Consider the following 21677-nt stretch of genomic DNA (forward strand, 5'->3'; position numbering starts at 1 on the left):
GCAGAGCTCAGGAGGCGCTGGGATATGAATTAGCCCTCCAGGGAGTACAGGAAAGGGAGGCTGGAGGTATGTGAAACTCTTGTTCCTCCAGTATGGAGCACACATCCCTGCAAAGTTCCCTTTGCTGGTGCATGCTGTTCAGCCTCCTGTCCCAAGCATCGTCTTCCTCCTAATTAGGAAAGCTGCCTTCAAGACAACGTTTTGTCTGGGACTGCAGTATTATAGGACTTCCTTTCCTCTTGCTGTCTTCAGCTTGGCTATGGCATTTTGGGAGCCTGCAAAGACTCTCTCAAGGGGCTGTTGTGCAAGGCTGCCCAGCTGGCACAATTGCAGCAGAAGGAGGTACATGACAGAATTGCCCCCAGACTCCTGGGACTGGCCTATGTTCTGCCTCAGTTTCTTTATCTGACCTGAAGATTGCCCAGCTTTGCTGTACACTGCCTGAGTAGTACTTTATTTACAGTTAGCCCGGTTGAATGCACAGTGACCTATTTGTGTACTTTCTGTATTTTGAAATATTGTCCAGAAATATCTCTAAATGCTGAGCTGTATTTCGCCTGTGCAGCCTAATAGTTTTCTATTAATACTTATCTTAGATTTGATCCACATAAAAATGCAGTGTCAAATAAGGTTCTCATGATATTTTTAAGCAATCTAACCTTTGGTCCTGGCCAAATTCCAATCTGAATAATTACTGTCTGACTACCTACATTCCTCTTGCATTTTCAATTTGAGAAGTTAGGTTTCCACTCCCATTTTAACTGTGGTTGTGTAACATTGCTCTGCAGCACTAAGTAGATACTGCATTCCCCTACAATGGTGGATATATTTTATTGGTAAGTAAAATGAGATTATAGAGGTATAATGGTTTTTCAGGCATGTTTATACCTAAATATAGATATTCTGTAAAACCACTTTGTCTAATGGCCTTGTCACATATTATTTTCCAGGGAATAAGGGACAATATAATAGTGTGGAGTAATGCGTAAAGGATTTTACTTGCCAGACTGGAGTTTGGGATTTGCTAAATTGTTCTGGAGTGGCAAAAGCACAGAAAACACTCCAAACATTGTGTTGCTCCACACCACCACCACCATGGGAAAAAACCTCTCATGTAAAATAATTTGTAACAAAATATACTGGCATGTTTCTAAAATAATTCTTGACTGGTGAAATTCTAGAGTTCAGCAATATTAAAGTTACCTGAAACAAAGGACAACTGCTGTGTTTTACAACTGCAGCCTTGTTAGGTGCTTGTGAATTTCTCCATGTGTATTTGTAAATATTCACTGGAAACAAGAACACCTCTCGGGAGGAGGTCCACACGCTACCTCCAGCGCTTTTTTGATAGGGTGCCTCAAACTTTTGCATTTGAACAGTGTAGAAATTAATGGATAATTCTTGCTGCTCTGTATGCAAAAACACATTTTCATTATAGTTCTGAGATCACCTTAATCTAATAATAAGTCTGTGCTGGTTCATCCCTGCCTTTCCTCTACTAGCATACATTGAAAAGGGGCTTGTATTGATCCAGACCAAGAGAGGAGAGAGGTGGGGCTGGTGCTGGGTTGTCTGTCCCTTTCTTAAACAGCTGGCACTTGCATGTGAGCAGATGTGTGGATGGTGGCTGCTGCTTGTGGACAGAAGTCACCCCCAAGGAGAGCAGGGAAAGGATTATAAGCACTGTGAGCACCCCTTTTGCTGTCTTTGAGTGGCTCAACTGTGTGCTGTGGACCTGCTGCTGCTCTGTGGGAGTGTGCTGGGGCTGAATGGGGGAGGCCACCCCCTAGCTAACTGGGTGCCACCAAGCCTGGGTTGTGTGTGATTTATTGGATTGCCCCTGTTTTATCACAGTCCTGGGTTCCATCCCACCAGGAGCCCAGTCTAGACCTGGTTCTTCCTTATTCCCTCAGAAGAATGCTGGTCCCTGACATGCAGACTGCCCATGGAGCCCCTAAAACACACCGTGAGCATGACAGAAGCGTTACATATGAGTGAGAGACGGAGAGAGGGGTATCTTGTGTGGTATAACACAGGCTGCCTAAGCATTGCTCTGCCCGAACAAGTTCATGGCTAAGGATCCAAATTGGAGATGTCAGGTTGGCTGTGGAGGCACTGATGACCTCCTCTTTGCGTCAGCCTCTTCCAGGCCCTGTATGCTCCCTGCATATCTGGCCAAAGCCTGAGGATCTGGCACTGTACAGTGAGCTCCATCATCTTGTGTTGCATGGAAATATCTCCCTTGGGGACACATCCCATGAGCTAGACACCCAGCAGGCTGGCACCTAAATGCTCTTCAGGATCTGTGCTCTTTGCTGCTGTGTTGGAGGTAGATACTAGAGATTTATTGGCTTTGTTGCAGGTGAAAAGAAGGGAATGGGTTTCCTTGGCCAGTATTTTTCCCAGTGGAAGAAGCCTGTGTTTGGGTGTGAAGGTAGACAGCTGCCACGATTGCCTGCACAGCTCCTGTATTGCTGCTATCTGAGCCCTGGGTTGAAAGGTCCTGCAAAGTATTCCTAGTGGGAGAGGGGCTGGGGAAAACATACGCTCTGCTCCCTGGGCATCACAGCTAGCCATTGCTTAACCAAGCATAATATACTGTGTGAGACTATGCAGAGGGATCACAGGAGACATATTTTAAAGGGAACAAATATAGCATTAAAGGGAGTGAGCAAGAGAGTGAGAGACAGAGAGCGTATAGAGTGCATTAAAGTTAATAAAGCATTGCAGGAGTGGGGACTGCATTTCACTGTGAAGGAATCTAATTTAGTGACTCGTAATTGGAGGATAACAGTCCTGCTGGAATGAAGTTAGCTGTTCATTTCGCCAAACTCTCAAAGTCTCTTGGTTCTCCTTGTGAGCATCTCTCAGAAAGTGGATCCGTCAGAGAGTTTAGAATCGATTGGCGCTTCACGCCTGTGGTCCCTTTCAGCCTCCTAAGTGGATTTGTTTCCTCCGGTGCATATTTATTATCCATGTTATTATCTGACTATTTATCTGGTAATATCAATGCAGGATACATTCTCTCTGCTTAGCATCACAATGAGGGAGCAGGTGCTAAGCCTATGTGTTCTCCTGGGTAGGTGAAAATGGGGTCCCTTACGCGCTATCCCTTGGGGTGGTTGGTGCTAAGTAAGGCTGTTGGATGGACTTCTAGTTTACCCAAAGTCTTGCCAGTCTTGTTCCTGTTACCATGGCTTTCTGTTGGTTCGACAGAGGTATGTGCTGCAGCTAGCAGTATAGAAGGGTCCACTTTCTGGACCCCTAAAACCAGAGATGTAATGCAAAGCAGCACAGGGCTGGTGTATTTATTCGAAGTGTGCCTGGCTGCTGAAGAACAGAGTTATGGGTATGAATGAGCAGGACCTTTTGCACTGAGGGAGTCTTCTTTAGTTTGAAATGACTGAAATCTCCTTGGGATGGCAGCATGGCCCTGGCTGGGCACAGAGAGCAGTGCTGCCTCCCACAGGGGTAGTGGGCAGGCAGGGGGATGTTGCTGTTTTTGTCCCTAGATCAGGGGATGTTCTGATATTTATACTGCACAGGTGCTGCAAGGATTAATTTGTTACTGTTTGCAAAGTATCTTGAGGATGAGAAGTGCTGTGGAACTGTGAACTATTCTTAAAATGAGACTGAATAAAGAAAGAGCTAGGAACAATCCTGCAGGGAACAGTTCCTCTCAGGCAGGGGCTAGAGAGATGACCTCATTGGGTTTTTCCATTTCTGCTGTTATGATTACAAAATAAAGTGGACATGTTCAGGGAAAAGATCAGTGTAACATCCCTGGCTGTAGGAGCTGAGAGTGAACCTTTGTATGCTCTGTGGATCTTTCTGCTTCTAGCAAAAATTGCTGTCATATGGGCTGGGAGGGACTGTCTTCCCCACACTACACTGATCCAGTTTTGGCCATGACCACTGGGAAATTTTGTATTCTTGGCTTTTTAAAAAGAAATGAACCTTGTATGGGTGAAAGGCATGTGGCTGACTCTACTACAGGCGGGAGCTGTGTATGTCCTGGTGGTAGGAAGATTGTATGCAATGGATACACACATACATATACATCCAATGGCCTTGCCCATTTGTCTTCACTTTATTCAGGAGACGCTGTGCTGAGAAAGTAAAAGGGAGTCCTTATCTGCTCTATACCTCCAGCAGAAGGCCAAACTGATTACAAGCATCAGTAATTCCTTTGTGTTGAGGGCGAGCACTTAGACATGGGCTTGACATAAGCAATTAGTTTCATGAAGACAGCTGACCAGCTATCAAAGCACAATTCTCTATCACTTTTGACTTAGGTCTCAGAGTGACATAGGACCTGAGAGATGACATGATCTCAACTTCTGCTGACAGCTGTTTTCTGAAGTGACTCCAAACTCTGAAGTAGAGGCTGTACTGGTCTGACTGCCCCTCTGACTTTAACAGGGCCCTGAATGTAGCCAAAGAGCTGGGCATAAGGCAAGGAGAACTGGTGGGAGGAGGGCTAGCGGCTGAGGAATATCAATGGATCTGCCTTGAAGGATGAGTGCAAGACTGACTTGTCAATTAATCACTTTCCCTTTCTCTTACTTTCCCCCTTTCCTTTTTTTCTTCCTCACTCAGGGAGTGTAAGAGCCGAAGATGAGGCCCAGGGTGGAGTGCTACTCTCCAAGGTTTTGGCTGGTGCTGGCATTCCTCGTGACAGCAGGGAGCGGGGCCCAGGCCCAGAAAAGCCACCCGAGCATTGGCATTGCAGTCATCCTGGTGGGGACCTCAGACGAAGTGGCCATCAAAGATGCCCACGAGAAAGATGACTTCCACCACCTCTCAGTGGTGCCTCGGGTGGAGCTGGTGGCCATGAATGAGACAGATCCCAAGAGCATCATCACCCGCATCTGTGACCTCATGTCAGACCGGAAGATTCAAGGGGTGGTATTTGCTGATGACACAGACCAGGAAGCCATTGCCCAGATCCTGGACTTCATCTCTGCCCAGACCCTCACTCCCATCCTGGGCATCCATGGAGGCTCCTCTATGATCATGGCAGATAAGGTAAATTCAAGCTTCCTTCTTTCGCAGACCTGCAGATAAAAACTTAAAATAGAAAGAAATATCTTACTCTGTGATCCTCAGGTGTAGTCTCATGAGGCCAAAGGGTTGGGGGATTAGGGAGTCTCAGATTCAAACAGAGATTAAAAGAGCTAACTGTGTGTAGCACCGCTGAGAAGAGCCTATTAATCATGTGGAATTATCTGCAACAGAAGAACCGAGGAGGGAAAGGAGCAGGTAGAAGAGAGCTGCAAAAAGAATCAGCCCTTCTCTTCTTCCTTAGGAAGGGTAAAGAGCCCCTGACAATTGTGATTTTTTTTTAAAATGTTTTATTTTTGCCTTTGTGTTAACTTAGAAGACCCAAGAATGCTAGCTTGGGTTTTTCCTGCATGTAGCTGGAGGACATTGTGGGACGTTTAATACACCACTTACATCTTAATTGGAAAATAATTGAATCTTTAGTAAAGCCATCCTCTCTCAGAAGTGTTCATTAGCTCCTGAACTTAAATAGGTGTTAGCTAAAGCAACTAACCAGTCTGAACCAGTCTACCCAAGTCCTTGTTCTCCCTGCACTACTTTATTCCTTTATATCACTGACATTTCACTATTTTCCCAGGCCCCAGACAGTCTTCTGGGAAATTACTACACAAACACGCCTTCCCACCTCTGTTTATGAACCAGGCAAAGTGCAGAGAGAGCAGCATCTTTGGCCAACTGATAACTCTCAGCTTAGGGGAGCCCCCATAGGGTGCAGCTGGACCTGATACAAGCCTTCCCCCTGGAAGGAACAGGAGACCCAGCAATTCATGCCTGAGTGTGCATTTGGCCAGCTGGTGTGGCTAACAGTGGCCTCTGGGCTGTTGTGGGCCAGTGGGAATATCTGAGAGAAGTGGGGTGCCCTTTTCCCTGCAGGCTCAGTGCCAGGCAGACTTGGGCCACCCCCTTTATTGAGAAGACCCTCTTAACCACACTTTGTACATACAAAGAAGTAACCAGGGACACAAGGCAACAGCTTTTTTCTTTTACAGGTCACTCTTCAGTGAATGTGAGACATTGAACTAGGCAGAATCAGGTCTAATTGAATGCAGGGGGTGAATTTAACCTGTCACTGTGGCAGCTGTTCCTCAGAAAGAGATCTAGTGGGCTGAGAAATCCAGGCACTTTCTGTTTTATTTACCTTGTAAATGAATAATCCAGTGCAGGTTATTGTAGGTGGGTAGATGGTAACAAATAAATCACAAGTTATTTTCTCAATTTTGACCAACCCTTCAGTTACCAAATGCAAGTTAATATGCAGTGTTACTTTCTCGTATCAGCCTTTGAACTAAAGTAGTAATTGAATAAAGTAATCACAGGCATTTTTTTTCTCTCTCTACTTGAATAGTTGCATATGCGATAGTCATTCTGCCCAATTCCACCTGCAATGAAGCTTTTCTGTCTTGGAGGATGGTCAGGCATCAATGCTGCATCTTGATGCTCTCCTGCCTGCTGTGTTGTACAGTTACCAGTGTAGTGTAAAACAGGTCTGAAGCACTACTTGAGTGCTGCATTTCACACTTGCAGTGGTATTTTACATTCTCTTTGAATAAGCGTAAGTGTTACTGATGCCAGACCTCCTAAGCACTGGGAAAAGGTCCCTGTGACTTTGAACGTGGCAGGCCAAATTCTGATTTCAGATTCCCGCAGTGTAAATACAGCATAGCCCCATTGCCTTTGGCAGGATTAAGTCAGATTTATGCTGGTGTAATTCAAAGAGGAATTTGGCCTATTGAACTTCGCAAAGAATTTTCTTTCTACCTGTCTCTAGTCTCCTTGGGAAGGCAGCATCTCCCGTCACTGCCCTGTGTACCCCACTGATTTGCTTCTGAAGAGTTTTCTGGCGGGCATGCAGCCCCCAGGGAGCTCAAAGGTGGTAGCCTTATGAATGGAGACCTCTGTTTTATCAAACTCTCCTTTTTTTTTTTTCTTCATTTTGCAGACAGGAGAAGCAGGTGACATACAAAGATCTGTAGTTTTAGGAAAGGCCAAGATTTCTTTTAAACATAAATTGAAAAAGGTTGACCTTTACAGCTTCTGATTCACAGGTGTGTAATCTTTAATGGATAATATTTGTTTGATGAATTGAATTAAAATATGGTAGAGAGTAAATACATTGATATTGTATTAAAAATACTGAAGTTAGCCTGGTAAGTCCTTAAACAATCTATTTTCCAGAGAGATCCTTGACAGAGGCTTTGCTTTTAGTGACTCTTAGTCATGCTCTTTGCAGATAAGTTGTATGGCTGGGGTTTGATCCTGCAAGCATGGATTGCTTCTTTCAGCATCCCCTCAATACCCACAGCAGTCAGCTGTGATTGAACTTGCTCAGCATTTCACAGGTTCAGACCTGCACTTAAAGCTTTGTTATGCTCCCTGTGCGTTTGTGATCGAGTAATGCCAATGCAAACCTAAAGAACACTATAAACCATTAATGCCTTGGTATGACAGATAAGCCCCTCTTCTCTGGAGGTTAATACAATAAAAACTCACAGTCAAACCACCTTCCCTGGAGCAACGTGTGAAATTCTGTTTCACCTTCAATGAGGGTTGATAAGGGTGTCTGAGGGGAAATTTTGGTCCATGTGTACAAAAGGGCTTTGTAATATACCGTGAAGCTGGTAAATTGAGACATGAAAGTGGAGGCAAAAAAAGAAAAAAAAAAAGAAAAAAAGAGTATTTCATGCCTGAGTTTTCTTTCTCCTCTGTATATATATACAGAAATGTTTTATAATATGCACCATGGGCTGGCTTCATCTCAGTTAACGTACATCTAGAAGTTTGCTACCTGCCAGCTGGAGGTCTAGGCATCCTTAGGATCAGTGAAGAAGGAGGCACCACCTGAAGACAATTCACCCCACCCACCTCAGGGTGCAGTGAAATGCTGGTGGCATAATCCTGTGTCTCTTCACTGATTACTGAAGGTGGCTGTACTCCAGCTTGGTTGTGATGCCTCAAGTTAAATGACATTAATCCTGCCCTAGGTGTAACATAGCAGGTGGAGGTATGTTGCTGAAAATGTAACATCTGGATTTCCTGATTATTTTGTTCAAACTCATGCTCTTTAATATTGCATTTGATTAGCTTTTGTAGATAATGTCTAAATCTTCTTGTTTTCCCAGTGTTTTGCCTTTTCCCCTGAAAAACAAGTATAGTCATTTGCCTATGTTTGTGCTCTTTCTCTCCTTGGTGCTCATGTCTCTAATCCCACCTGTTTAGCTGTTACAAAGTGTTACATTTAATCTATGCCTAATTTGGCTTCAGAAGAAAATGACCAGATGATCCGTGTGCACACTGTGATCTGGGTTGAGTTCCAGGAAAACTGTGAAGCACAGACACACGATGTGCCTCACTTGAGCTCTGGAGAGACCACTTTGCTGAGGCAGCCTCTTGTCACTGCCAGTTCAGTCCCCTTAGTCTGTGACAAGCAGTGATACTAAACAGGGGAAACTGCAGCAGTCATTTTGTGCATGTTGAGGGGCCTGGGAGTGACAGCTGAGGGGGTCCAATAGCCCCTGTGCTAGCTCCTCTCAGAGGAGTAAGCCCTGCAGATCTGAGGCAGGGTAGGAGAGTGGCCGCACTGTTTCAGCCTTATAGGGAGGCACTCGGTCATTGTTTTGATGCTGACACATTGAAAAGGGACTAGGAGCACAGCATCATCTCCCCTGGATACGTGAAGAGAAAAGGAACAGGATGGATCACTGCTGATCTGTGTTTAATCTGAAATAGATAAACTGGAGAGGAGGAAAATGTGCACCACCACCAATGCTAGGTTCTGGTGACCCAAGAGCTCTGTCTGTTGAAGCTCCTTTGTCTCTTCTGTTTGCCCAAAGTTGCCACACTGACCTTTCTTTTTTTAGCTTTGTGTTGCCTGATCTTAAGCATTAGTTTGCATTATCCTGAGGATTGCAATGCACTTGTCAGCATACCCGTTCCCATTCCAGTGTTTAAAATAATTTCTCCATTCTCCCCAGTTGTTTTGAAAGCAGAAAATCAATCCCATCACTGTGGAAATAGCTGGCAGGTGAGGATGCTCTGTGTTAGGAGACTGATGGTGGAAGGAAACCGTCAAGGCTGCAAACCAAGCTTCAGTTCAGATAAGCACGCAAACCAATATCTTGTGTTTGCAGAACCAAGACTGGAAATCTGGACTGGGCTTTTCTTTCGTTATATTTTCAATATTACTGACTATTACTTCTGTCCAGAACTAGGAGGTAAAGGAGCAGTCACAGAAAAGGAAAAAACAATAACAATGCACATTTATAGGTATCTTGAGAGAAGAGGGAGTTATTATTTAAATTTAGGACACTTAATCTGTTGGAAAAGATTTAACTTCTTGCCTAAAAAATGACCACACCATTTGGCTGACTGGTCTGTTTTGTAATGTTAGACTATTTATTTTTTTTTTAAACCAACAGAAAAAGTAAACTTGGTGATAATGAAAGCAGAAAAGGTAAGAGAAGAAAATGCCTTGGGTTTTCTTACAGCACAGCTGGTGACCATCATTTTTGGTGGAACTCTCCCTTGCTGTTTCTCCGCAGTCACATTATTTTGCCAACGCTTCTTGTCCTGCACAGCTTTATGGTAACACAATGGTGCACAAGCAGCTCCGAGGAAAAATATTCAAAGAAGAGGATGATTATATTTTCCCAGTTGAAAATCATTCTCCTCTGTCTCTACATCCCTTGCTATTTTCTCCAGGGCTTGCCCATGCAGGGTAGCCATAATGATGGCAGTAAAATAATAGGAAAGAATGGTCTATTAAACAGACTTGTGTCCATAATAAAATTTGTATAAAAGCTGCATGAAACTAACCTGAAATCTAAAATCAACGATCCTTTCTTGGCCAGATTCTCCTTCCTTTCCTCACACAGCATAGACCTGACTTTTTTGCAGATCCCTCTACTATTTTGCTCTTCTTTTCCCCATTCACACCAAAGCTGAAATTTCTCCTCCACCTTTGCATCTATACTTCATAAATCCCTGCCTCCTTTCTTTTTGTTTTCTGTAAAGGTTTCCAAGACGCATTGGCTCTTTCTCATTCAGTGCTGAAGGTTGCTGCGATTGCTCCGTGCAGCAATGGCATTCTTTGGTATTTCGGTAGGGAGCAAGTGCAAACTCAGATATTAGGTGTAAAGCACCAGGGAAAGAAAGTAGCTGTGAGTCAGAGGGGAGCAAAATGATGCTGCAGGTATTGGGGAGCCAAAACGAGTTGGATAAGCCGAACACCTAGAAATACAGTGAAACCAGGACAAAGTCAAAGACACTGGGACAGTGCTACTAAAAGCAGAACATCTGTAATTAAAAGGGAAGCACTTTCACTCTCAGGTTTCCAAAGGTTAAACAATAGAGATGCATGGGGAATGCAAACCTCATTTTTTGGATGTAAATTTGTTTCATTTCCATTAGGGATGACACCTGAAATTTTTAGACCCCTTGAGTGAAGGAAATAGAGTTAAAAAAAGAAAAAAGTTCCTTTTGAATGGATTATATGAAATGAAGTGAAATAAATTCCATACAAAATGCTGCTTATTAGGGGAAAAAAGGACATTTTGATCTACAAACGTTGAAAGAGTATGGTTCAATGTTAGAAGATTTCTATCCCTTTATTTTCCCTCCAAAGCAAAATTATATGCAGTTCGTGTAATTTCACAAAGCATTTTCATTTATCTGGAAATGCATTTGATTATAGTAATAGTTTAAATGTTTCTTAGACTAATCTAGTGATCAGCAAAGATTAATTTGATTTAAAAAAATAAAAGAACAGCATTTTCCCTTCAAGCTTTTAATAATTTTATTGAGGATGTGATTAATACACTTCTTTTACTTTAAGTACTTAGTTTCTTTTTGCTGCCAAATAAAAGCTCTGTGTATAAATAATAAACTAAATATTGTGTCCTCAAACTATGAGTCTGCTGCAAAAGTTGAGGAGGGAGAAGAAAGGTAGGTCACAGAGATATAGGGAATAGAAATAAAAGCCAGTGTTGTATGCCAGTGTTGTTTTTCCCTTGAGCATACACATGTAATAACAGATCAGGTGGAGCTGTAATTTATGGTTACATCTGTGTCTAATCTGTCCGCATAAGATTTTTTTTTCATATAAAGAAAGGGAATATAGGTAGCGTATTTCTGTGGAGTTTAATTAACATCTGAAAATTACCCTAGAACAATTTTTATTACTTTACGAATAAATTACAATACTTAAAATCCCTCAGATATTAGGAAACCTGGAAATGAACTTTTAAGAGCTTTAACCTCTCCCCACGGCCATTAAATCCTTCAATGTTAACTCTCATTTTCTAAACAAGAGCTCGAGTACTCTCGTGAATATCATTTCAGAAAAAAAAAATATTCAAAGAAATGTATTGCTTCTTTTATTAAATAACCTATTGAAATAGTCTGCTTTTTATTTTTTTTTAACATTTCCCTCTACTTCATTTCCCATTTGCTTGGAAGGAACTCCATTTCAAGGTTTTCACTTTTTGGGGTGTATTGTTTTCAAGAGTCACAATAAAAAAATATAGAGTTTGATTTATTTTTTTGTCACTTAAAAAAAAAGCAACAGGAGATCTCCTATTTAAAAAAAAAAGTTATGGAAATGTAACTTTCTTCAAAATATCCTCATTACTCATTGCCCCCTCCTAATAATTTCTACTGGATGCACTTCATACTTGCCCTGAGCCTTGGAAATGCAGAACCTTGGACACCTGCAGCCTGAAGACACCATCTTTGCTTGAATTTCACAGGGTTGGGAAGGAGAAAACCTGGAGGGACTCTGGTGAGGCTCACACTCTGCCAAGGTGCCCTGGGGTGCTTTTGGGCAGTGGCAGCGCTGGGGCAGGGGTAGGGTGCAGAAGGAGCCTATACAGAGACACAGATGCCTTCCCTCGGCAGAAGTTGCCCCAGACAACAAACAGCAAGCAAAATTGAAGTCTGATTCCTTTACATCAGCCTTTTGTAACTATTTGTAAACTGCTTTATTTTGGGTTATAGAATTCTTCTTCCAGGAGTACTGAGTGTTAGTTTTCTTCTGTTGTTATAGTGATGTTTCCTTTTGAGTGACAGACGACCTTTTCTTGACTAGCTCTGAACACAATTGCTGCAACTTGAGGGAAGGAGAAGCTGAGTTAACCTCTTTCCTACTAATGTTTAAATGCAATGTTGGTGTTGTCTACCTGGAAATAGAAGTATTGAAATATCTGTGAGGAAAAGGTTCATTTCCACCCAGCTCGGACCTGGCAAGTAATGGGGCTTTTGTAAAAAAAGTTCTTTCTTGCTAGATTTCTAGCCTTGATTTTCACACTGGTGATGTTTAGGTGGATCTTCAAATATGTGAGCAGTTATGCAAAGAAAATTTGGGAGCTTGACGAGATTTGACCTATAGTTATTTATAGTCATTATTAGAACCCCTTTCTTCAAAATAAAAAACCCAACACAAAAGTATTAAATCAATTTGTGCCATCCCCAGCTGGACAAGGAGATTAGTTTCTTCATTCTGGAGCAGGCAGTCCTTTATTACAACCCCAAGCGGTTACTTGTCTCACAAAATCTAAATTAATTACACTCAAATTTGTCCCTACCCTAAACTGGCCTCAAAATGAAATTGAAAACATGGAGTGTGAAATTGCCCGATGCTGCTGCTTTAGATCCGTGTGGCATTCCTCAGTAACCGCAGGACAGAGGGAAACAATTCTTTCCAGGGAATCTCTTATTCTCTTTGCCTTTTATTTGCCTCATTAACCAAGTTTGGAGGGGATGGATTATGAAGGAAGTTAAGGGAATTACATATACACAGGCTGGAAAAAAACAGGGTACAGAAAAAGATGTAATTGTAGTCTGTAACTTTGGTAAGGGTCTGGAGAAACTGATACATGAAGAAAGACTGAAACAGCTATACGTGCATATTGTAGATTAGCTGAACAGTGAGTCAGAGTATGATTTATACACTCAGTGAATAGGGGTAGACTAAGATTAGAGAAAGTACTGCTTGGTGTAGCTGCCAGAAGTAGTAGTAGGAGTGAAGGGATAAAGTAGAGAAAAGATATTAAATTATGTACTATGATAGGATAAATGATGATATTAAATGATATATATGTGTATTAAGAAGAAAGTTCAGACACTGAGTTTTATTAGGATGCGCTATAGTCTGTCTGGGGAAGAATGTGGAAACCATGTTGCTTCAGCTGTTTTCAACCAGGACTGAACTAAGCACTGGAGAACATGTTATATAGCTAGAGTGGAGGAGAAAGAGGATGAGCAAGATGAGAGAGGAAAACTCCTGAATCTAGGATTGTGGAATAAAAAATGGTGGGGTGGGAAGGGGGACGGGCAAGAGAGGGTTTGATTGAAGAAAGTTCTGAGAGTGACTGGAAAAAAAGTACCCTAAATACTGTGTTGAGACATTTTTTCTCTGTGCATTGGCAGTAGCTTCTAGCTGTGTATTTATAAGACTCCTCATAATTACAATAAATGTATGTTTCAGAGGAAAGGAGGCAGAAGGAATTAAGGAGATGGAAAGTCTAAAGTCAGGCAGGAAAAAAAGCAAAAAAAGGCAGGCACACACAATGAGGAGGACTGATTTAAAGGGTGCCAGCAAAACCAAGCTGGTCTGGTGGATCAGAGTCCTCATTGCAGCTCTGCTCTAAAACATGACTTTAAGACAGTTGCTCAACTTCTGTCTACAGCCATTTGCCCTTTGCAGGAAGACTGTAACAAAGTTTTTTGTAAAGTACTTTGAGGTCTACAAAAAGGCAAAGGCTACCTGATTGCTAGGGACCAATTAATGGATTTTTCTAGCTGAAGTAAAAACAATGCTTGATATGAAAATCTGAACTCCAGGAGGAGAAGCTGTAAACCCCATTAGAGGTGGCTGAATTGCTGCGGCATGCAGGAGAGCTGATTGAATGCAGGGCTGATAGTACTGTCTATTGTACGGCTGCCCAGCATTCCCCATTATAATGTCCTCTTGGGGGTTTCCTGTAACTTTGCCAGACTACGACAGTTTGAGCAAAGTTTCCTATGCCAGGTGTATGCCTCAAGCTGATTGATTTATTTCGTTATTTATTTGGAAAATAAAGCAGCCCAGGAAGATATGTGATTTACCTGTTTTGCAAATGCTGGCATGTTTTCCTCTGAAGGAGGTCTGGAGAGGGTGTCTTGCAGGTGAGGACTTCTAACCAGAAAAGTGCTTTTGCTACGACCACATAGGTTGCCCCAGGTTTGGCCTTGTTATAAGTGCGAGAAACTGCATATATTCAGCAGTCTTTTTAGATGTTTGCCACGTATCTTTTGTATCTTTGCAAGCTCTGCCTCAAAACTGTACTTGGATCTGGGGGCTGCATAGGCCATGCTGGGGCCAGGGGTCTTCTGCAAGGTCTCAGTGGGATCCAGCCAGGAGAAGTGCTCTGTGTAGCAGGGAATTTAAGTGGACTATGGATGAAGTGGGGGATGTGGAGGGTGTGATGAGCCAGTGCAGAGGATTTGCACTTGGAAGAGATCCTGAAAGAAGGAGAGAGGGACGGGAGACTGGAAAAAGGCAGGAAGTAGGAGATGGGAAATGGGAAAAAATGGAGAGGGAGAGGGAGAGGAAAGAGGAGATATGCCTGCCCAGGTGATGCTGCCTGGCTTGCCATTGGAGCAAAAGCTGGGGAGCAATGGGTGGCAGAACTGCTGAGCAAATGAAACATGTGGTGTGAAACTGGGATAGAAAGCTTTCGGGTGGAAACTGGGTGAGAATAATGGGCCTAGGCTTAGTCAGGGCAAAGGGCAGCAGGATCGGGCAGCTCTCCCTGGAAGCACTGCTTCCTGCTCTAGTTGGACAGAAATATTCCTTCCCTGCTCTGCGCTGAGCCACAGAGGGAATCAGAAATGTCTCCTCTGGGTGTACCAGGGACACTGGCATCAGTGCTCCCCCTGGGGAAAGGCCAGCAGGTCTCCCAAAGTATGCCTGTGGCAGTCTTGGCCATGCCCCTCCTTAGCCAGCATGCCCTGGGCTGGGGCCACAGGCCTGGTGAGGACAGGGAAGAGCTCCTGGGAGGAGGGGGTGAGCTCCCCACAGCCCCCACCGGCTGCCAGCTGCCTGGCTCGGGGCTAGCGTGGCCACCACCAAGCCTCTGCACTGGAGAGGACAGACAGAAGCTGTTTGAAGGATGCTTTGCGATGGAGCTGCCGGCTCCTGCAGTGCTGTGCTTTGTCCCGGCTCCCACTCGGGCACTCTCTTTGCCGCTCACTTTCTGCAGAGGCAAAGCTGCGTCCTTACCCCTCAGACTGCTGCAGCAGTGTGGTGGTGTGGGCTGAAGAGCCACACAGCATAGCCCTGTGATGGAGCTGAGCAGTGTGAACACTGGGCTGCCAGGCTTGTTGGGTCTCAAATGCTGCTCCAAGCTTGCCCCGCTTCCACTCCTGTCACATCTCCTGCTTCCCTTCCTCTCACCCTCTCCTCTCACTCTACCCCTTTCTTAATTATTGTTTGCACTGTGCTTTGAAAATGCAGTGTGCTGTATAAATGTTAAGTATATTATTATTATTGTTATTATTATTATTATTATTATTGCTCCTTTTTAATTTACATCCCTTATCTCTCTTCTCTTGCTATTGTGGCTTCCAGCGAGAACGTGTGGGCTTACATTATTTATAGCTGTGTGATAGTAATTACAGAAGTGATTTAATTACTCAGTTAATACTGTTCTCCACATCACCAGCTTGACAAGGTGGTGATGCTCTCACTACAGCCGAACACCATCTAGCATTGTCTATACCACATCACGGACAAGCGGGTAAGGGGAGGCAAAGCTTAGGGAATGGTTTGTGATAACCTTGGACATTGCTGGTTACTCGCTTTGGGTTAAGGGATGAGGCTGCTGAGCCCATGGGAACTTGGCCAGGGGCAATGTGTGGTGTCATTTCAGCTGGGGCAGAGTTGCACATGTGGTGCGCAGTGAGGGTTTGTGGCTCCTGGTTGACTTGGTCTTTCTCCAGCAAAAACGTACTTGAGGTGAAGTTTCAGTGTTTGGTGTGCTGCATTAACCAGCTCTTCACATTTATCAAAGGTCAGAGGTCTGGGAGGAATTTATTATCTTAACTTCTGTTTAAGCCTACCAAATCATAAGGTTCACACACCCTGAATGGGTCTTAGTGCAAGGCAAAATTACTATCACCAGAAATGTTCTTCCTTGCAAGTGGGCACGTGTAACTCTGATCCTCTTGAAATAAATGAGTTCTCCCTTCAAAGGGGATGACCTCTTCTTGCTGAGACTCCCCTCACTGGAAATACAGTGTTTCCATCATTTCCAGTTCATGAAGTCTTGCGGGGAGCAGGGAATCTCCCATTGTTGGTGCAGTATAGAAGATTGAGAAAGGATACTACCTGCTTTCCTTAAGGGATGCACTGAGCTGATGATTACCAATACTGTTTAGTTATCTACTAGAGACAGTTAAAAAAAACCAAACTCACAAACCTCCCAGTGAGCTCAGGAGAAACGTAAGGAAGATGATCCTCTTCTGAAGGTACTGTAGATAAAAAGGAGGGGTCAATGGATTCTTAACAAAGGAGAGAGTCGCTGAGGAGGTGGAGAGAGGCTCTTGTTGGATAATGGTGCATTTGTCAGATAATGGTGTATGGAGAGAGCATCACTCAGAAGCGCCTGCCTTCCATATCTCCAAGTTGCCTGGCTCCATTTGGGCTCCTTTGCGGCCCGGACTGTGGGCCAGGCTAAGCCTGTTCCTCAGTGCAGCAGGGCTAGGTGGGCGGTGGGAGGGTTGGGAACAGGTGGCACCAGGGCTGCTGGAGTGAAGTGCCTTTTCCATGCAGCGCTGCCTGCCAAGCTGCCAGGTGCAGGACACCTCGTATCTGGATGGGCTCTGCCTGCCTCCCAGGAAGCGATGGCAATCAAAGAAGTAGGCTAAAGTGTTTTGAGTGTGAACAGTGACTATAGGTGCCTTTTTTTTTTTTTCACATCCAACATGAGACAGGTTAAGACAGTCCAAAGTTGAAAAAATGCTGGACATCTCCACCTTTTGAAAGGGGCCTCTCATGTTGTATCTCTGAATGGATGCCCAGAATCTCTCATCACTTTTGCAAATCCACACTAAAGGTTATTTTTTTATTATTTTTTTTATTTACCCCCTGCCTATCTGGCACACTTGAAAGTGAACTTTATGACCTGACATTGGAACAACTTGTTGAGAAGATGGTGCATGGAAGGGCGATGGAACAAGTAATTTTGTCAGCTCCCAGATGAATGAATCCTGTTTTCAGTGGATTCACATCTCATGGTTAATTGACTCTTTAACTGAATTATATACTAAGGCTGTAGTGTGAGCTCAGCCCTCAGTAGACACCAGAGAGTCCACAGAGGAGAGAACCTAAGCTAGATGAAGACATTTCAGGAGAGCTGAAATAATCATTCCCCCACTGGTGAGGACCAGGGTCATTAAAAGGATTTAATTTCTCCACCCATGGCCCTATTTCAACTAGAAGATGTCCAGTTCAAATAAGTTAAGGTGCCCATAGCAGCTTCAATTTATCAGGAGATGGCTACATCTGCAACAATCCCATTTTCCCGAGGACTCCTATTGCTTTTTTCCCAGTTTCTGCTGTGTCTTTCATACCTGTTGGCTGGGCAAAGGAGAGGTGGACCGTGGTGCCCAGGGGGCTGTGTTTACAGGAGATGCCCACCACAGGCACACTGCCAGGTTGGAATGAAGTTTATCTGATTGTCCAGTGAGCCTTTGACTGTGAGTGGGTGAATCATACACACTGCTGTGGGGCCAGACAAAGGCTTTGGGACTGTGTGCTGTTCCGGGCTGTGTTTGGTGCAGCACCGTAAGAATTTAATTCTCCTTGAGTCCTCTGCCCCTTTGTCAAATCAGGTGGAAATTGGCCAGCAGGTTCAAGAGTTACTGGGAAGCCTGACTCATGTATGCACAAATACACACACACCAGGTTTGCAAGAGCCTCGTTTCCTAAAGAAAACAAGCTAAAAGTGTACACAGAAGGTGGGTAAAGACCCGCATTGGAGTGTCTGGGGAGCTGTGATATCTGCACAAGTGACCCGTGCATGGTGTGTCCCAAACACACTTGCAGCACGCTCGCAATACTTGCTATGCATGCCTGCCATGACTCACTCTGATTCACCCCGGCACGGTCCTGCTCCATGATTCACATAGACAAGCGTGTAATGCGAGCAGTGCTGTCTCTCGGGGTTGAGCATTCAGTTCACACTCGTGCTCAGTGTGCATGTGTGTGCTCCGTGACTTGTACTCCCTCACCACGGTGGCTTGGATTGCAGCAGAAAATGAGACATAGTCATGAACAGGCTCAGTGTCGCGTGTGTCTATCAGTGAGCTTTTGACAGAGAACATGGTGCAAGGCTCGGAGATTTTAATATTTTTATCCAAAACCAGATCTCTTGAGAAAATAAATTAGCCTGATTACAGCAGCAGTAATTGGATTGTTTCTTTAGTATCCTCTGTGGAAGAGGAGGGCATATGCCTTTATATTTTTTCATGCAGAGACTTAAAACCTGCACTTAAAATATGAGTTGCACCTCAGCTTTCTTCATAACTGACAACAAGACATCTGTTTTCTGCCCCACTTTTTTCTGCCTTTAGGCTAGCCGAGCTTTCTTTTATTCTAAGAATAAGGCCTTATTCTTAGCCTTGTGACATGGCTACAGCAGACTCTGGTGGTTTCTGTTCCTCAAGCAGCACTGAAGGAGATCAGGGTGTGCTCTAACCAGCAGGTGTCTTGGGTGGGCTGAGAAGAAGACAGCCTGAAAGTGAAAATCAGGGAGTATATATCTCTTGATCTAGAGGAGGAGGTGTGCTGAAAAGGCTGAACCCGTGGAAGGGGGAGAGATCAGAAGGTCTGGAAGGGGTAATGAGATGAAATGTGGGGCAAAGAGGTGCACAAGAAACTTTGGACATGTCTCTGAGCCATGAGCACTCCTTGGCTCTATGGGCTGATCTCCTACAGTTGCAGTCTGAACACCAAAATAATTTATAATGGGAAGTTTTGGAGTATGTGCATGCCTGCAGGAGACAGCACTGCTGAGGTGGAAGGAGATAGGGAGGAACTTGACAGAGAATGAACCAGCCAGCCTTCTCTTTCTGCTAGTTTTGGTCAGATGACAGACTCCTCAGACTCATTTGACCTTCCTCTCTTTTGTTTTAAAACTCTCTAATTATAATTTGGTAAACTTTTTCTCATTTAGAATCTGCCAGATGAGTTTTGCTGGGCTGTGGGCACATCCAAGTATTTGATACAGCCATTACCTGGCCAGATATGTAATATTTTTGCTAGTCAGTTAGTTCCTTAATTTAGATTTAATAAGTCAATTTGTGATCCATTAATTAGGTCTTCATACAAAATTAATGCCGAAGTGTGCTCGCCTGCAGATGGTGGAACGGCTTCATTTAGGAAATGGCTGGAGATCTCACTGGGCTGCGCCGTTCCTCGTGCCCATGGTCCATTCTCCCCAAATGAGCCATGATGCCATTAACCTTCACTGTCTTCATGTCCTGGTGTGAAGCCATGGGGCTCATCTTCACCATGGCTTGTCTAGCCATTCTCTCTGACTGATCCCTCTGCCCTTGCCTGAGCTCCCTTGGAAGATTTTATGTGTACATGTGGATTTTAAGTTTCATCTGCTTAATTGTTATAAGGTCAAGCTGTGGTTGGCAGCTTTCTTGTCAGAAGCAAAGCAGGCTGGCAAAAGCATGCTGTGATACTGACCACTTGGAGGAGAAATGGATGTTATGAGTGGTATTTGTCTCCTGCTCTGCTTGGGACCACATTTTTGTCCAACACTGATGCTCACTGGTCACTGTACTGGTCCAGCAGTGTGTTGCTCTATGTCTTGAGACACGTCTGTAATAATACTTGGTAATATACAGTATAAGCTGTGGGGAAGCATTTTGTGCTTCCAGAGTGCCAGTAGCCAGCCAGTAGCTCCTGCCATGCCACTGCTATAAAATAGACAAATCTCTCAGATCATACGTTGATGGCTTTTTTTTGGTAGTAGAGGAGTGAGTTTTGATTTTCCATATCCCCTTCTCCCAGTCTAGTCTAGACTACAATACTAGAAAAGGATTTTCTTGCTTGGCATGTTTGGGTTTCTGTGGTGAGGGAGAAGAGGTTTTGCATGGGAATGAGTAACAGTATGTGGAAGATGTGTGGCTGTGTTGCTGTGCAACCATGCCTGTGAAGAAGCATGTCCTCTCCTCCTCCATGCTGCATACATCCCTGTTATCACTGAATCCTTTTGGCCAAATGTTTCGCTGCTTTTTGATGAACAAATTGGGTAGGGAAATGAGCTGACACGAGTAGGTTAGACATGAGATGACAAGGATCTTCCTGTGACAATCAATTTACCTCTCTGCACTTAGGAATCTGTAGGGGATGGTCCTTTGTGAACTCATCCCCTGGGATTAGTTTCTTCTCTTACAAGGAGGGAATGTCCAGAGGATAAAGTCATATTGTGATACTCCTTCCTTGCTGCTCATCTGGCTTTATTATACTTCATACTAATCCACCTTTGTGTGCTAGTACCCTTTGAGGGGTAGCTCCTGCAGAATAGGTGGGACTTCTCATGGGAGCTGAAAAAAGGTGGCAGAACTGTGCCTGGGATAAGAAAAGGATGAGGAGACTGGCTGGATGGGGACGTCTGACAAGAGGCAGCAGTGTGGAGTACTCGGGCTGTACTCAGGGTACCCCACGAGTAGGGGTAGAAGGAGGTGAAAGTGTGGGGAAAGGAGGTTTGACGTGATGTTCGGAGTAAATCATAGACTAAGGCAGGCAGAAAGGTCTCAGGGCAAGATCAGATTAATTAACGACTGCAGGGATGCTTCTTCGTCTCTCAGCCAGCAATACGTGCATTGTGTGACTTCTAGTGAGTGTCTCTCTCCTGATGCTTCTTTTGCTTACCCCGTGGACAGATGCACTCGGCAGCCCTCAGCTCTTTTGCAAACTTCCTATTTATGCCTTCACAAGCACCTGGACCAGAGGCTGGAGCTGCTGGTGGCTACCATCACCCCGTATCTTGTTGCCACCTCCTCGGTGACATGCGCTGCCACCCCACACTATCCCCATGTGGTTTGCCATGCATTCCCAGTTTCTCCCTTGTCCTGGAAGGTATTTGTAGGGGGCTTTAAAGAAGGGAATGGGGGCCCCAGATACCTTTTCTCTTCCCCCTGTTGCCCAAGAGGCAGAATCTGGCCTTACTGCTGGTGAGCACCAGGCTGGGAAGGGAAGGCAGTGCAGTGAAGAAGGAGTGACTCATTCTCCTGAAATGAAGCAAATGTACAAAAATGTGTCTGCACCTAAAGATGGGTAAAAAAAATATAACTTAAGACTCAAAAGGTTCACTTCAGTTGCCAGAGTGCCCCCAGATGAAAACTCTTTTTTGCCAAATACTTTCCCTTCCACAACTCCATTATTTTTTTCCCCTTAGTATTTTCTCTTAATGGTTGAATCGTTTAACACCACATACAAAGTAGGATCTGGCCGCTCTGGGGCGATTCTGGGTTGCCATGGCAATGAGGCCTGTCTCTCCAAATTAGGACATTTTTCCTGCTGCCTTTTCTGTGCGAGACTTTCTCTCATCTCTTTTTCTCTT

At 44.2% G+C, this 21677-nt stretch overlaps 1 protein-coding gene across 1 annotated transcript in view; it reads left to right on the plus strand.

Moving 5' to 3' along the window:
* Positions 1-4593: 4593 nt before the first annotated feature.
* The window catches only part of LOC104543471 (glutamate receptor ionotropic, NMDA 2B-like), a gene marked incomplete at its 3' end in the record, with an annotated part of 49537 nt that continues 32453 nt past the window's right edge, over positions 4594-21677 (plus strand). Inside the window, exon 1 of the mRNA XM_010188091.1 lies at positions 4594-5028. Coding sequence (XP_010186393.1) covers positions 4618-5028 — 411 coding nt within the window. The remainder of the gene's footprint in view (positions 5029-21677) is intronic.

This window comes from Mesitornis unicolor, unplaced genomic scaffold, assembly GCF_000695765.1.
Source record: "Mesitornis unicolor isolate BGI_N332 unplaced genomic scaffold, ASM69576v1 scaffold53837, whole genome shotgun sequence".
NCBI classification, from domain to species: domain Eukaryota; kingdom Metazoa; phylum Chordata; class Aves; order Mesitornithiformes; family Mesitornithidae; genus Mesitornis; species Mesitornis unicolor.